At 45.2% G+C, this 15,902-nt stretch overlaps 1 protein-coding gene across 2 annotated transcripts in view; it reads right to left on the bottom strand.

Annotated features, from left to right (window-relative positions):
- srl (sarcalumenin) overlaps positions 1-14,422 on the bottom strand; it is a 33,841-nt gene extending 19,419 nt beyond the window's left edge. For both annotated transcript variants that reach the window (XM_041207459.1, XM_041207460.1), the window contains exons 1-3: positions 13,293-14,422; positions 2,325-2,450; positions 968-1,063 (exon numbers count right to left, since the gene is read on the bottom strand). In XM_041207459.1, coding sequence (XP_041063393.1) covers positions 968-1,063; positions 2,325-2,450; positions 13,293-14,409 — 1,339 coding nt within the window. In that variant the 5' untranslated portion in view covers positions 14,410-14,422. The remainder of the gene's footprint in view (positions 1-967; positions 1,064-2,324; positions 2,451-13,292) is intronic.
- Positions 14,423-15,902: the final 1,480 nt, after the last annotated feature.

The raw sequence follows: 15,902 nt of genomic DNA, 5'->3' as shown, positions 1-15,902 counted from the left end.
GATGAGATGTTTTGCCAGTCACATGCCACGGGTTCTGGACTTCGCTGGTATCCATCCACATATTTTCCCTGTTAACCTACATTGTTGCTCCTTCACGCTTCAGAGCTACACCACAGCTAGCATCAGTAACAAAAGCTGCTTGGGCACAGAAATGCACCCAATGTTGAATAAGACTATGCTTTTGATCTCAAATATATTTAACAAAGGGGGGCTCTAGGGAGTTATATCCCAAATAAGCTCATTTGAGGTTCATTTGTAGCTGGCAACAGCTTCCTTCTAGTAGGCTGCAACATCCTCTAAACCCCTTGATCAGCCAATGCCTTAGAATCAATCAATAATGCAGAAGCCAGGCTTAAGAGATGGGCAGTCAGGGGCTCTGTTGCTAATCTTGGCTAGACCTGGTTTTCATCAAATATGCATTCCTGTCAAAATGTTGATAGACAGGTCAAGTGATTAAACCATAGATATTGTGAAATTATCATAAACAGTACATCTCACTCAATATGGCAGCAATCTTGCTTGACTGTTAAGACCTGTTATTCACTGTCTGTCACTTTACTGGACTTTAGCTTCATGGAATGTGCACTAGTAATAACTAACACAACAGTGTATGACTTCAACAATTTTCACATTTAACTGCTTTTCCTTTTCAGTGACATTGACTTCAGGTGTTAACATTTCTGGGATACAAGGGACAGGACTAATAGCAAATTATACGAATTAAATATTAATTATGTGGCTACCACTTTAAGTGGGTGATAAAGCTTCATTTTTGACACCGTCATATCATTGAAACTCTGATTTCCTTACTTAGAAAGTAGATTTTACAATGTTTGCCACCCCTATACTGTTTGAAAGTCAACAGTATAGTATGACTAACTCTTTTAATTTTGTCACATTTTTGGGTCCTGTTATAGTCCACATCTTCATTCAACATCCATACAAATGCATTTTCCTCCAGTCCTACCTGTGATTTCATGTTGTCTGAGCTCATTGTACTTATATGCTTGCTCCAGGGGTCTAATGGCAGTGTGGTATATCTTCCGTAACCGCTGTAGCACACCTAGTGAGGGGGTGGGATGGGGAACACAATAAAATGCATATGGAGGACAAGAAAAAACAGAGAGAAATATTTGACAAGTCCACCAATAACACTGCCTTTCAGACATACATTCAACATGCCTTCCAATGGACTCCACCCCACTGCTCTGTATAAATGCTCTCTGATTCTCAAAGATATAAAGCAAACCTACAGAAATTGCCTGACACCCCCAAAATATTCCTAACCCCCACATCTCCAGAAGATTCTTCACCCACACCACCGCTAATCAGGCTCGTGGCTAACTGCATCATACATGCCAACATGGAAAACTAACCAGAACCAAAAAACAGCTGCAGAAAAGCTGACGACTCAAATGTAGCCTTGAACGTTGGTCTGTGACATGTAGTTGCACTGAAAAGCCTTGCTTATCACACCTAAGATACTGGTTTACCCAACATTCAGCATTTTGCATGGGAGTAATGGTGGATCTAGATATTCTGAAAACGATGCTAGCAGCTAATGATGGATTTATTCACTACTTTCTGAGAAAATGGAGTTCGGGAATGTTCTTGAAAATAAGATTTTCTATACATCTTCAGTAACAGGCTGGATCTTTGTTTTCTGTCTCTCATAACAGGTTGTATCTCTCTGATTTCCCCAAAAAACAGGTTTTGGGCTGAAAACAGTACTGAAACAGAAGAGGAGGATTCGGCTCCATTTCACCCTGCTGATGATGAGTCCCCCACATCCCAATAATAGGAAAGCACCCAAGGAAATTTGGGGCTTATCTACTGTTGCTTGGGGAAGTTGTTTAAAAATATTTATATTTAAAAAATTCAATTGGCAAATAATGAGTGAATTCCAAGAAAACTGAGCAAAGGCTCAGTTTTACATTTTTACATTTAAATAAAATGTAATAGTAATAATATTCATTGTAGATTCCAAAATACTGAAAAATGCACCAAACAAATGTCAAAAATCAAACTTCTTTGGAGTGGTTGTGGCCTAGACACCTGTAGAAAATAATTCTTGTGACCTAAATACTCGCATTTCTGCTTGAAACTTCCAATTTAAGTGGAGGAATGTTATGTGTAACTGCAACTTAAGTAAAATTTCATTTCCACTGCACTTTCAGAGTAATTATTTATTTCTGAGTTGTCCGCCTTTTTGAATCTTTATTTAGGTTGCAGGTTTTTCATATTATGCATTTGTGAAAGTTCCAGAAACTATTCTAATACATGTGCAGAGCCAGAGTCCTTCCCCACCCCGGCAGTTGACTTACCAGTGTAATCATCAGATGGAGTCTTTTCATTCAGTCGAAGAGTTTTGTCAATGTGAGATCGATCTCTGTAAGGTAGCAGTAGCTGAGGCTGCTCCTCCACCTCCACCTCCGTCTCATCTCCTTCATCTGCAGACAAAGAGAAAGGAAAATATCAGAAATGAACAGCACTTCTTGATTTTAATTGCTCTGAATCACCACTCCAAACATTTGTTAGAACAGCATTCACTCTGTGTCAGCCTTGGATCAATGATAACATTCTCAGCTCTTCTCCCATTCCAGAGGCTTGAGCGCAAAATCCAGTCTCACACTCCCAACACAGTACTGAGGTAGTGCTGCACTGTCAGAGGTGCCATCTTTCAGATGAGACGTTAAACTGAGGCCTTGTCTGCCCTACCAGGTAGATGTAAAAGATCCCATGTCACTATTTCAAAGGAGAGCAGAGGAATTCTTCCTGGTGTCCTAGCCAATGTTAGTCTTCAACCAATGATGTCAAAAACAGATTATCTGGTCATTCATCTCATTGCTGTTTGTGGAATGTTTCTTTGTGCAAATTGGCTTCTGCATTTTGCTGTATTACAACAGTGACTGTACTTAAAAAAAAAATTCAGTGAAATGCTCTTAGACATCCCATGGATGTGAAAAGCACCATGAAAATGCAAGTTATTTCCATTCTCTGCACAGTGGAGGTAAAATGGCATTCTGGGTGTTGTTTATATCTAACTAGATATCATAATACTGCAACATTGATTTTTTTTTCCCCAACTTCCTTCCCTCCTGAAGACACTGATTCCTTGTAGGAATCATGGGTATCAGCCATTACTGTATTGTTGTTGACAGGCTGTTCCATACTAGGGAGAACTCCATGTGCCCATAAATTTAAAAAACAAAATCTAAAACTTTCCTTATTTTTAAAACTTTAAAAAAAACACATAAGGGGCTGAATTTTGCCCTTGATGGTCGGGCGGGCCCAACCGACTTGGCGGCGGGCGGGCAGCTGAATGCCGCCACCAAAATGGGCCGCACTGCCATTTTGTACAGGCAGGCCAATGAAGGCCTGCCCAGCGGGTTTGCAACTCCCGTGTACAGCGGGAAAATCGAATCGGCGGTGGGCGTATTCAGACCACCGGTTCCAATGGGGAACCGACAGTCTGTATAAAGAGTGGCCAGGCAGCCTCCTTGGGGCAGTTCACCATGGCCACTTACAGAGAAGGACATGCTGGTTTGAGGGCAGAGGAGGGGGCAGGCTGCAGGGTAGGCCAGCGGGAGGCTACTGTGCCCCTCGGTTCTCAGATGCCTGCCTTGCTGTCCTCCTCCAAGAGGTGTCCAACCATCAGGATTTTTGTATCCAGAGGATGGGAGGAGGAGGGCCGCCCACGTCACCAGGCAGGCATGGCAGGAGGTGGCGGTGGCTGTAAGCACCCATGACGATGTGCGGCGCACTGGGACACAGTGCCGCAAACGATTCAACAATATGTTGCGCTCTGGAAGGGTGAGTACCATGTCAGCCTTGGCCATTTGACCCAGCAGGTAGCCTTAGCCTTTAAGCGCCCCCCCCACCCCACCCCGACTCCGCAATGTCTTAGCGTTGTTACTGCATTGGGCATTTGGCGCACGCTGGGTGGGCAAACTGATACTGACCATGCTTACATCAGCCTTAGTGGTTGAGAAGATGGGTTCTCCCTGCAGCATATGTTGGTGTTTGTCACATTTGAGTAGTCTGGGGGCAACCTGCAGGTGATGCAGCTAGACACATGTCTTACTGATGGTGATGAGATGGTGGAAGGGGAGCCTCAAGGTGTCATGGCCAAGTTCCATCTGCTGGCCTTGGCGCCACACCTAATCGCGCCTCCTTGCCATGGGCGCTAAGACCCATGTGTTATTCAAAGTGATGGACGCCGAATGTGTCCAAGGTGGCCGTTGTGGGAGGGGGTTGCGACCAGCCCATACTATCTTCTGGGGACTGATCAATAGTAGTGTGGACAGGAGCTGCTGGAGGCCTCAGATGGACCACTGTGGTTGGGGTGCGGCGTGCACATGCATAGTACATGAGCGATCAGCCCCAATAAATCCTCTTCTCTGTTCTGCAGGCAAAAACAGAGCACAATCTGAGGGAGCGCCAGCAGACTGGTGGTGGACACACTGTGCTGCAGCGCCTCACCATCTATGAGGAGCAGGCCATGGAGCTGGGGAGGAGGCAGGCAGCCAGGGTGGCAGGTGTCAGCAAGGCTGGGATGCAGCAGCCAGGTATTTGAGGTTCACAGTCCCATCCACTCCATCTCCCCACCATCCAATGCACTGATGGTTGTTGCAATTGTTAATGCTGCAACACTGCTCATTCACAGACTGATACAGTCAGATGTGTGGATCATACACAAAGGTCCCTCGGCCCCTTGAGGAAGTGCATCTCTAGCACCTTCCAAAGTCGCCTTATCCCATTTGTGACCACTATCCCCATGGCCTAATATGCCATGGTATCACTGCTGCACATCCAAAGACATTTTGCATCTTAGGAGGGTTCGTTCCTCCACCACCCTTTCAGCCAGTGCGTCCCACATTACTCTGTCCAAAAGGTGATCAGCACCTCACCTGTCAACCTCATGGCACTCAACTTAAATAAATGCCACCACGTTAATCATCCCTGTGCCAAGGGGAAATGTTGCCTTATGCCCCTCATAACGGTATGAAGGTCAACAGTGTGACCTGTCAATCTCCAGTGCTCCACGGCAAATGTCGCAATTGTTTGCAATGTTTCTTCATCACTGCAGGCCAGCATGCATCCAGGTCAGGTACCTCTGCACTCTCCCCACTCCAATGCCATCCCTCCCATGAAGCGCAGGTCACAACTGAACGCAGAAGTGCAGATATGGCCGTGACAATATTTTCTACACTTGCAACATAACCTCTCTTTTCCTACATTCTATTCCTCATCTAATGAAGGCACGTCTGGCTTCGACCTTGTTAAAGGCTTATGTTCCTGTTCTGCTACTTTAACGGGTCTGCCCAGCAAGGTCCCTGTAATCGTCATGATTTCCCACGGTCCTACCATTACTCATGTATTCCCGTACCTTGCTTGTCTTGCCCAAGTGCTTACCAAACATTATCCACATAACACTCCATGTGGCATTCCTTAGGCCATCTGACTAGCCTGTCTGTATGTGCGTGTAATGTTTGGGCCTCCTCTTGACTATTTACCACTCCACCAATGTTCATCTTCTTAGATTCTTGAAGGGTGAGCGACTTATGAGGCTGGGGGGGAAAGGGATGAAAGGTGTTACTAACTGAACGCTAACTGATGCACTGTCCTTGTTAATTTCAGCATCACCATCGCATGGCCGCCCCCAACACATCCAGAGACCCCCCTCCACACCTGAGGGCCAAGACTTGCAACTTGTGGCACATCATTTCAACAAGCCAGGCACCAGTGCAGCGACAAACACTTCAGTTTGTCACTAACGTCGGCTAGTGTCCCGGGGCACAATGGAGAGGGCACTTCACAATCGCTGGAGGAGATGGCACGGACAGAGAGTGCCGATGGCACCAGCAGCTGGAGGACTGCAGGGGACCAGGCACATGCTGAGCCCGGCAGTGATGATGTGCCTCCGGAGATGTCACCAATGCAGCAACTGCAGGACAAGCAGCAGGATGCGCCAGAGCATCTGGCAGGGTTGCATAAGGGTGTGCTTCAGTTGGTCTCTGTGGTGGAGGAGTCCAGGCAGAGTGTCAATGAAGGCATGAACCTCAGGACAGAGCTTCAGGCTTCCTCCACTGAGAGATTGGCAACTCTCATGGAGAGGAGCTTCGATCAGATTGAGACTCTTTTGATTGGGTTACGCTCTGACCTACAAGCCCTCACAGCAGTAATGGCCACAGGTGGTCATTCCCAATGTGAGAGATGTTCTGGGCACCAAGTGTCACCACTCGGTGCCCATGCATCTGCGGTGAGCAGGGAGGTCCAATGTGACCTCACGACGGCGCAGCAGCTGCCTGTCGTTTCTGCAGGCTCCTCTCAGGGCGCTCTGGATGAGGGCAGCAGCTCCTCCGCCCCTCTGCCAGTGACCATTGCATCTGTTGAGGCTGCAACCAGCAGGGAGGTGCCAGTTCTGGAACTGGCCAGTCCCTCCCAGGTGAGGCCATCACAGGCTCCACAGGCCAGAGGACGCGCACCAAGGTCAACGACAACAGGACAGCAAAGTCAGCAGGCTGTCTCACAAGCCACTCCAAGCGATGGGGCGGCACCTAGATATAGCAGCCGCAAACGAAAGCATAAGGCACGTTAGACACTCCACGGGTATGTCACTGGTGATTTTGTGTTGGCCCTAGATTAGAAAAAAAGTAGTTATGTATGTCAAAGCGACATTTGTGTTTTATGTTGGACTGAATAAAGTACACTTTTCTGACCATGGCAGAGGGTGTTTCCTTTGTGCTGCAATTGTTTGTTTCACAGACATCTCATGAGCGTTTGAGTGGACATTGATGTTTCTGTCCTAAGCTCTTAGGTGCTACATTTTCCACCTCATCAGCTGTAACTAAGTGCCACATGTGGAAGCGCTAGGCAATGCTGTTCCTGCTGATCGATGTGTGTGGAGCTAGCTGAAGGTTCATTGGATTAAATTGTCCCGGGTGTCCCTGCCTCCTTGGTGTAGTAGCGGGTCGGCGTGCTGCACCTTATCATCGCTCTATGCTTCCTCGTCCTCTGAGCCACTGCTGGATTCATCATGTGCAGCCTCATCCAGTGCGTCAAGGTCTTCATCATGAACTGCATCCCCCCTTTCCAGCGCAAGATTGCACTCTGCAGCATGCTATCACTATCACAGAGATGCGATCTGGGGCGTACTGGAGTGGTCCAGGCAATGGAAGCGCATCTTGAGAAGACCGATGGCTCTTTCCACCACAGCTCTTGTGGTGCCGTGGCTCCGATTGTAGTGCTCCTCAGCTTCTGTTCTTGGACGGCGGAGAGGTGTCATGAGCCACCTTCTGAGAGGATAGCCCTTGTCACCCACCTGCCAACCATCCAGCCGAGCCGGAGCACTGAAGAGCCCCGGCACCTGGGAGTGTCTGAGGATGTGGGCGTCGTGGAGCTGCCTGGGTACCTTGCACAAACTTGCAGAATCAGCATCCTGTGATCACACACTATCCGCACATTCATGGAGTGGAAGCCCTTCCTGTTGATGAAGGTACTGGGCTCACCTGCTGTCACCTTGATGTGCAGACTATTGCACCCTGGACGTGGGGGAAGCCAGCAATGGCCATGAAGCCTCTGGCTCGCTGTGCCTAACTTGCCTGGTTGTAGCAGAAGTAGATGAAGGTCAATGCCCATCTGAACAGAGTGTCTGTAACCTGCCTGACACAAGTGTGTACAGCTGATTGGGAAACACCGCAAAGATCACCCACCGAGCCCTGGAAGGAGCCAGGTGCATGGAAGTAGAGAGCAACTGTGACCTTGAGAGCCGCTGGCATGGGGTGTCCACCCACACAGTTAGGGGAGATCTCAGGGCCAATCATCTGACAGATATAGTTGACTATTTCCCTTGACAGACGGAGTCTCCTTTGACACTGCACCTCAGTCATATTAAGATAGCTGCTTCGCCGCCTGTATACCCTAGCAGCAGGATAGTGGCCTTTTCTACCTTGGACAACTTCTTGCGCCCCTTGTGCCTGCGCCTGGCCTCCCAAAGGTGGCTTCCCCTGGAGGCTGATTGTCCACTCCTGGCCTCCTCCTTATTCTATCCCTCCCTTCCTCCTCAGAGGAGCTGCCTCCAGTAGAGATGTCAGAACCCATACCCAGGCTAAATGGAGGCCTCCGGAAAGCTGCAGGCCCGATAAAGATTACTGTCTGCAGACTGCTGAGCTGAAGCTTCAAAGTACACAAAAAGCTCTTGGAAATCGATGTGAACTGCTAACAATCACACAGGCAAGTTTAAAACAACTTTCTGCATTAAATACTTCAGAAAAAACACGAACAACCCCTCTGAGCCCACATATCCCGCCCGTGGATGAGTTTTGTTAAAAAAATCACTTAACCGCCTGCCCGTTGGGCCCGTGCGCCGAGCTGAAGTTCACACAGGCCCCTCAAAATTGGTGTCAATTGCTGAGTTAAAGGCCTTAACAAGGCTTTTAATTAATGGCAGTCACACGTTGCGCTTCATAGCTCGCCTGCCCACCTAAATATCGCAATGCCACACGCTGACGTCGGGACGCTTGCATGACGTCAGCGTGCAACATTTTAAGTGCTGACATGTGGGCTCCGCCACCCACACGTCAGCCATAAAATTCTGCCCAAGGGATGTGAAGTCAATGTGACATTTCCCTGATCATTCTAGGGCTCCTGGCACATGACATAGAAGCAGTAGGCCCCTTGAACCTGCTCCACCATCCCATTACAAATCATCCATGATCTACTTCAATCCCATTTACCTGCCTTGAATCAAATATCCCTTGATACCCTTACCCAACAAAAATCAACCTTGAAAATTTCAATTGACCCACAGCATCCATAACTTTTCGGGAGAGACAAATCCAGATTTCCACTGCTCTTTGTGTGAGGAAATGCTTCCTGATTTAACTTCTGAATTGCCTGGTTTGCATTTTAAGATTATGCCTTCTTGTTTTGTGTTTTTCCCTTCCTGCTGGTTCAATTTCCATTGCTCAGTTGGAACCATTTTGAAGGTAGAGGCTGGAGGACAAGTGGAGCAAGGCTGAGACATAGAGATGATTCTTGGAAGTTTTGCTTCCTCAACAACAAGGAACATTCTCGGCTTTCCCTGATGGCCTAGCTGAGATTGTGAACTTGACTGAGGAAAAGCAAAAACAAGGGCTTTTTTGCTTAGATTTATTTTTAAGAGAAAATGAAATTCACACTTATGCAATGTTTGTGAATAGTATGACATAAATAATTTACAGTACAGAAGAAAGCCACTTCACACAGCACACTGCTGATAATTTTTACATGTTGCAGCAATTTGCTTGATTATTGCACCCAATGCCTGGGCTGTCTCTTACATCCAGTCCTCCATTCTTAAGTTTTTCCACTGAAGATTGTGACTCCCTGGTAAGGTTCACTCCATTCCACTAGCAATGATGCCATTCTTTCTGTGTGGACCTAAATACACTGTTTTTCCATGTCTTGGCCAACATTTCTCCCTCAACTAGCATTTGCTGTTTGTCTGACTTTGCCATGAATAAATTTGTTGCTACACTTGCCTTCACAACAATATTGACTACAATTTAATTATTTATTTGCTTTAGGACTCTTGAGGAAAATATAAGGCACTGATGTGGGGCATTGAGGATAGTCAAGTCAGCTAAAATTAGCTAAATCACCATGGACCAGGAATCAAACTGGGATCAGATGGGTTTACAACAACAAGTTGAATTTGTGCAGTGCTTTTAATGTGAGGAATGTCCCAGAGTGTTTCCAGGTGAACAATGAAAGTGTACATCAAACTAGCAAGAGAGAACTTAGATAGTAGGCTCGAGTTACTCATGTAGAGAAAATTTTGTATCAGTTTTAAGTTTCATTTTTTACATCTCTGTCCTTTGCTTAAAATATTCTCTATTTCAGGCTCTGATATTGATGCAGTGTGTCCAGACAGGAGTACAGCCAATGACAAAGCAGTCTATATCCAAATGCAGCAAGACCTGGACAATATCCAGGCATACGAACATGTGAAATGGGAACAGAAGTAGACCATTCAGCCTGTCGAGCCTGCTCCACCATTCAATAAGATGGCTGATCTGTTTGTATTACTAATTCCACATTCACATCTACCCCAGATAACCTTTGATTCCCTTGCCTAACAAGAATAGATACACCTCTGTCTTAAAGATATTCAATGACTCCACCTCCACCACCCTCTAAGGCAGAGAATTCCAAAGTTGCACAAGCCTCTGAGAGAAAAGATTTCTCCTCACCTGTCCTAAAAGGGTGCTGCCTAATTTTAAAACAGTGCCCCCTAGTTCTGGACTTGCCCACGAGAGGAAACATCATTTCCGCATCCACCTTGTCAAGACCATTCAGTATCTTATATACTTCAATCAAGGCTTAGGCTGACAAGTGGCAAGTAACATTCATGCCACACAAGTGCAATGCAATGACCATCTCCAACAAGAGAGAATATAACCATCGCCCCTTGACATTCAATGGCATTACAGCACTGAATCCCCCACAATCAACATTCATTGGGGTTACCATTGACCAGAAACTGAACTGGATTAGCCACATAAATACAACAAGAGCAGGTCAGTGGCTAGGAATTCTGTGGTGAGTAACCCATCTCCTGACTCCCCAAAGTTTGTCCACCATCTACAAGGCACAAGTCAGGAGTGTGATGGAATACTCCCCACTTGCCTAGATGCGTGCAGCTCCAGCAACACTCAAGAAGCTTGACACCATCCAGGACAAAGCAGCCCACTTGATTGGCACTCCATTCACAAACATTCACTTCCTCCACCACCGACACACAGTGTCAGCAGTGTGTACCATCTACAAGGTGCACTGCAGGATCTCACCAAGGCTCCTTAGACAGCACCTTCCAAACCCATGACTGCTACCATCTGGAAGGACAAGGGCAGCAGACACATGGGAACACCACCACCTGGAAGTTCCCCTCCAGGCCAGTCACCATCCTGACTTGGAAATATATCACCGTTCCTTCAATGTCGCTGGGTCAAAATCCTGGAACTCCCTCCCTAACAGCACTGTGAGTATACCTACACCACATGGACTACAGCGGTTCAAGAAGGCAGCTCACCAACACCTTCTCAAGGGCAATCAGGATGGGCAATAAATGCTGGCCTAACCAGCGATGCTTACATCCCACGAATGAATTAAAAAAAAAGGCAGCTCACCCCGCCCTTGTCTTTGTTTGGCCAAGCCCCTCAGTAAAAGTCCCAAACCATAGGGAACCAACTGCATCCAACAAGAATCTAAGTCAGTTAACCAGCTGTTGGTTTAGACTTCGGGTGAAGGCAAAATCAATGTGCAGAACCAGTCCCCCGTGCTCACAGTCCCCTCCATCTGATGGTATAAAAAGGAAAATGAGCTGTGTTTGCAGGCTGTTGTCAGGGGACAGTATCTCTTAACAGGGATTGGCCTGGTTCAGTATTTATGACTCCCCTCACAGTGATGAGCCTGGGTCTGTGCCTGTGATTCCCCACAGTGATGGGTTGTGCAGTACATTCAACCACCAATTCATGGAGTCAGATCATCCCTAATGATTCACTGTTCCTTAATTTTATGTCATTCACATGTATAATCTTTACAACCATAGGTCCAAAGTCACCTGTTATTCTCAAGCATGCTACATGTCATGCCTCAACCAAAATATTATTTTCTGAAAGAAATCTATGCCTTTGAATGAATCAGTATTATTGGCTTCCACCATCTCCCTTGGAAGTCTACTCCATAGATTGGCTACTCACTGATTCGGTGAAATATTTTCACAGATTAATTTTTAATTTATTCTCCTTCAAGCATAGACCATTTTCTCTGGTTCTATTGTTCTGGACATGGGCTACAGTATCTCCAACCCCCAAAGCAGCAATCCTATCACTTCTCAATATTCTCTTTTCAAATTACATAATCTGCCATTACTTCTATATAATTCTGGGTATCTCTGCTGTTTTCTCTCCTTTTCTTGTATAAAAGGAAAGACAAAGGAAGACATTCTTAACCCAACAGAGCAAGCAGAAGGCTGGATTAAAGTAGGACTACAGTTCGTAGACTGACCTGTCCCCACATGGCCACCACCCACAACAGCATGGCTAAATGAAGAGCTCAGAGATTGGAGACCTATGTTCCAACATTCTGTAGGACAGTGTCCCTTAGAAGGCCCCTGAAGCAATTCACTTCCTGTAATTCTTGACCTAGAGTAACACTGGTCCTTTGAGAACTTCTGCACACTACATTCAATCAAGCCTTTTAGACATGTACCAATACACAATGGTAAACTACTGTATCATACTTTTGCTGGTATATTTTCATAATGCACTGTTCCCTTAAGAACACTGAACAAGCCTTTGAGCTATGATGTTTTCCAATTTCTCAACTGGTGGAAACACTGACAAATAAACATTGTTATCCAATGTAAAAGAATAAATCTACAAGTAACTGTGAGTGTAAATCAAACAAAACAGTTCAGTTATCTGAGATGCAGGGAGTTAGAACCCTTTTCTGGTTTTGAATCTGGCACATGGAAGGTGTGTTCCTACTTGTCTGTAAGGGTCTGATATGGAATCCATTCTCCCAGTCTCACCCCAGTTCCTAGGGGTATAAAACTAACTTGACACTATTTTGGCACCTTCCTCCATGCAGCACAGATAATGTGGTAAATAAACATGTTATTCTGGCATGGTATAGAATGGTCTTTTGAGGATGCAATTAAGAAAGTTTCTTTGAGCACAGTAAAGACACATTTACTTACATGCAGTGTAGAGGCAGCTTTGCTCTGTATCTAACCCATGCTGTACCTGCCCTGGGGATGTTTGATGGGGCAATGTAGAGGGGGCTTTATGGTGTATATAACCTGTGCTGTACCTGCCCTGGATATTTTTGGGACAATGTAAAAGAGAAGCTTTATCTCATGTAAATTTTGGGGTTTGCTTGATGCAGAATTGGCTTTAATCTTTTAAGTATTATCTGAGGGTAAGACATCACACTGATAGTACAGGGAGGCATCTCCTGAAGCAAGTTTCTGTTCACAAGTATTAGAGGTAAAGGAGGTGAACCCACACAGAAACCATGAAGTCATGCATCATGGGAAATATATATGTTGTTATGAATGAATCATTCTAGGCATTAATATTGAAATTAGTGACATCACAAGCAGAAAATCCCCAAACTCCATTGGTCAGTCTCACTCGTACAGCTGATGTGTTAAATTAAGTTGATGTGGGAAGCCAAAAGAATAAAATGAAATTCCACAGCTGAACATGTCAGTGCAGTGTTAAGATGAGTCCTCGCTGACTCACCGTCTCTCTTCTGCTCCTTCATTTCAGGAGAAAGCCTTGTGTTATCAATGATGCCATCGGGCATACTTCCTTCAGAATCAGCAGCTTCTTCCTTTCCTGCGTTCTCAGATCCTGGGAATGCAGCAGCTTCATCAGAAATAAAGCCTGGCTCAATAATTCCCTCCTCAGCAACTTTGACTCCTTCAGTTTTTTGATCCGATACTTGCGCTTCCTTTGCAAATGCCTCTTTATTATCTCCACCTTCCTCAGATCCTTTGCCATTGTCACTTGTTGCAAACTGTAGAGTTTCCTGACTATCAGAATCTTCCGAATCCATCAAATTTTCTTCAGTTTCATTTTCATCCCATTTATTGTCAGTTTCCTTGTCATTTTGCTCCTGCCCCTCAGGTTCACTTTTCCTCATATTAGCTTCTTGCTCAGAACCTGCTGCTTCAGTATTCTCTTCCTGAATATCCAATGCTTCCTCTTCCAGATGTTCTGTTTTGTCTTCTTGGCTTGAAGTCTCTTCTGTTTCCTCTGAAGAACCTTCCTTAATATCCGACTCACCATCGGAATCATCCTGCTCAGGCCAATGCTGACCTCTGTTGTTGCTGTTTAGCTCAGTTTCTTCTTCGGAATCTCTGGCATGTTCTTGGGCCCCATTTTGTGTTGGTTCTCTTAGTTCTGATTCTTCATCCCTTTGGGATTCATTGATGGTATTTCCTGCAGTTTCATTTGATTCGCTTTCCACTGTTGATGTAGCTTCTGTGCTGTTGAGATCTAGCTCTTGAAAATTGCCATCCTCCTTATCAGCAAGAACACTATCTTCGTCCTCAGTAGTGCCAGACTCCAGGTTTTCATTTCTTTTATCATTTACAGTCAACTCCTCAGTGTCGTTTTTAGAATTGGCTTCATTGCTTTGAAAGTCTTGATCTTCTAAACCTCTTTTAACCACGTTATCATGTCCAGTAGCACATCTTGAACATACTGCTGCACAGCTATCAAAGTGTGACTGACCTTTTTCTTCCTTTTCACTGGAATCCACCATGGAACTGCGTGATCCCAAGTCTGAATTACCATCAGGTGAGTCTGTGTACAGTGGGGGACTGTCTTTCTCTGCTTGCTGCTTACCATTCATAAGCTTCTCATCATGCACATCAGCACCTGGATCTGCAGCCAAGGCTCGGTTCCCTGCAAGAATGACAACATCTTCACTGTTGAGTTTGCTGAAGTCTTCAGCCTGGCTCTAAATGATCAGAACATTATCAGTCAGCTTGAGGCCAATTTCTGTCTCGATGTGTTTTCGCTCAATATAATTCAGAGGGAAAATAAATATTCAAAGCAATGCTATTACAGGCCCAGAACAGTATCAAGAGCAGGGGTTACTATTTGTAGAAAGGGGACAGATGGAGCAATATAGGCCTGTGTCACCTAAAGGTGAATTATTGATTATGTGGACACTCCATAATTAAAAGTAATGATAAATCTGTGTGACCCTTATTAAACTGGATTTAATTGTGATTTTCCATTAATGGAGGACATGTCATGAGCCAGAAGCAGGGTAATTGAACTATGATTAGCCCCTCAAGTGAAGCTATTTGTCATGGAATGCCGTAGTTTGTAGTGAATTATAACATTTAACTGCATGTTTCCAATCCTCCCTGGACAATGAAAATCAAAGTTAAGTTCAGGGACTTTTTGATGTCAGTCCTTACAAGTATTGGGAAACAGTTATGGAAGCTGCCTGTGTAGTTCATTTGCTAAGTATCCTGCTCAGTGTGTAACTGAGCCATACAGACCTCGTCTCACCCAGGGTGGCAGTAGGTGTGCTATAATTGGGCTAGGGAGAGGTAAAATCACCAAGGCTGTTGTTCATAGCTTCTGGCTTGCACCATTTGAATCAAATGTTGAGGGAATGGCACTGAGAATTGCCGCAAAGCCACAGGCCAGATCAATCGGACTTTTTGCCTGATGACAAGCAACTAGTTGAGGGAAATGAGTGCAGTGAAGATAACCCTGTGTGAATATGTCCATGTTGTTGAATTACAATGGTCAATACTATGCTGTTAAGAACATGTTTGTAAATACATGCATTACCTCCTGTGGCATTGGACATGGGAAGTCAAAACCAAATTTAGTCTTCATGTGGAGGGAAGGTTGGAAGATGAGGGATAATTCTCTGAGGGCACATAGGCAGAACTCAGTCCTCATTTTTAACTCATACATTGTTCATATAACATTTCTTAGCTTAACACACACCAGCTGTCAACTTTTTCCAACATAAATTACTTTGGCCACCTTTGCAATGGAAACACCCTATATAAACTTGTCACACTGTAATTAGATGTTCTGTCCAGTGGAGAGGATGACATCCTAATTTATACAGTGCATCAAATCTCATAATTTAGACCATATAACATTGGGGGAAGAACTCACTGAAACAACTTATTAATTCCACATTATAACCAAGTCCCTAGAAAACATTCTCACCCTCAGGACCTCTAGGCAAATCTACACTGTTCATGGGTTTGAAATGTGAAAGGACTGTGTTTAATTAGAGATGTTTTCAACATGAATACTTTCTGGGCTGGTGCTTTGAGTCATAGCACCAGATTTTTATGAAGTCAAGAA

The sequence above is a fragment of the Carcharodon carcharias genome, chromosome 15, assembly GCF_017639515.1.
Source record: "Carcharodon carcharias isolate sCarCar2 chromosome 15, sCarCar2.pri, whole genome shotgun sequence".
NCBI classification, from domain to species: Eukaryota; Metazoa; Chordata; class Chondrichthyes; order Lamniformes; family Lamnidae; genus Carcharodon; species Carcharodon carcharias.
The sequence above is the reverse complement of the archived record's forward strand: the minus strand, read 5'-3'. Positions and strand labels throughout refer to the sequence as shown.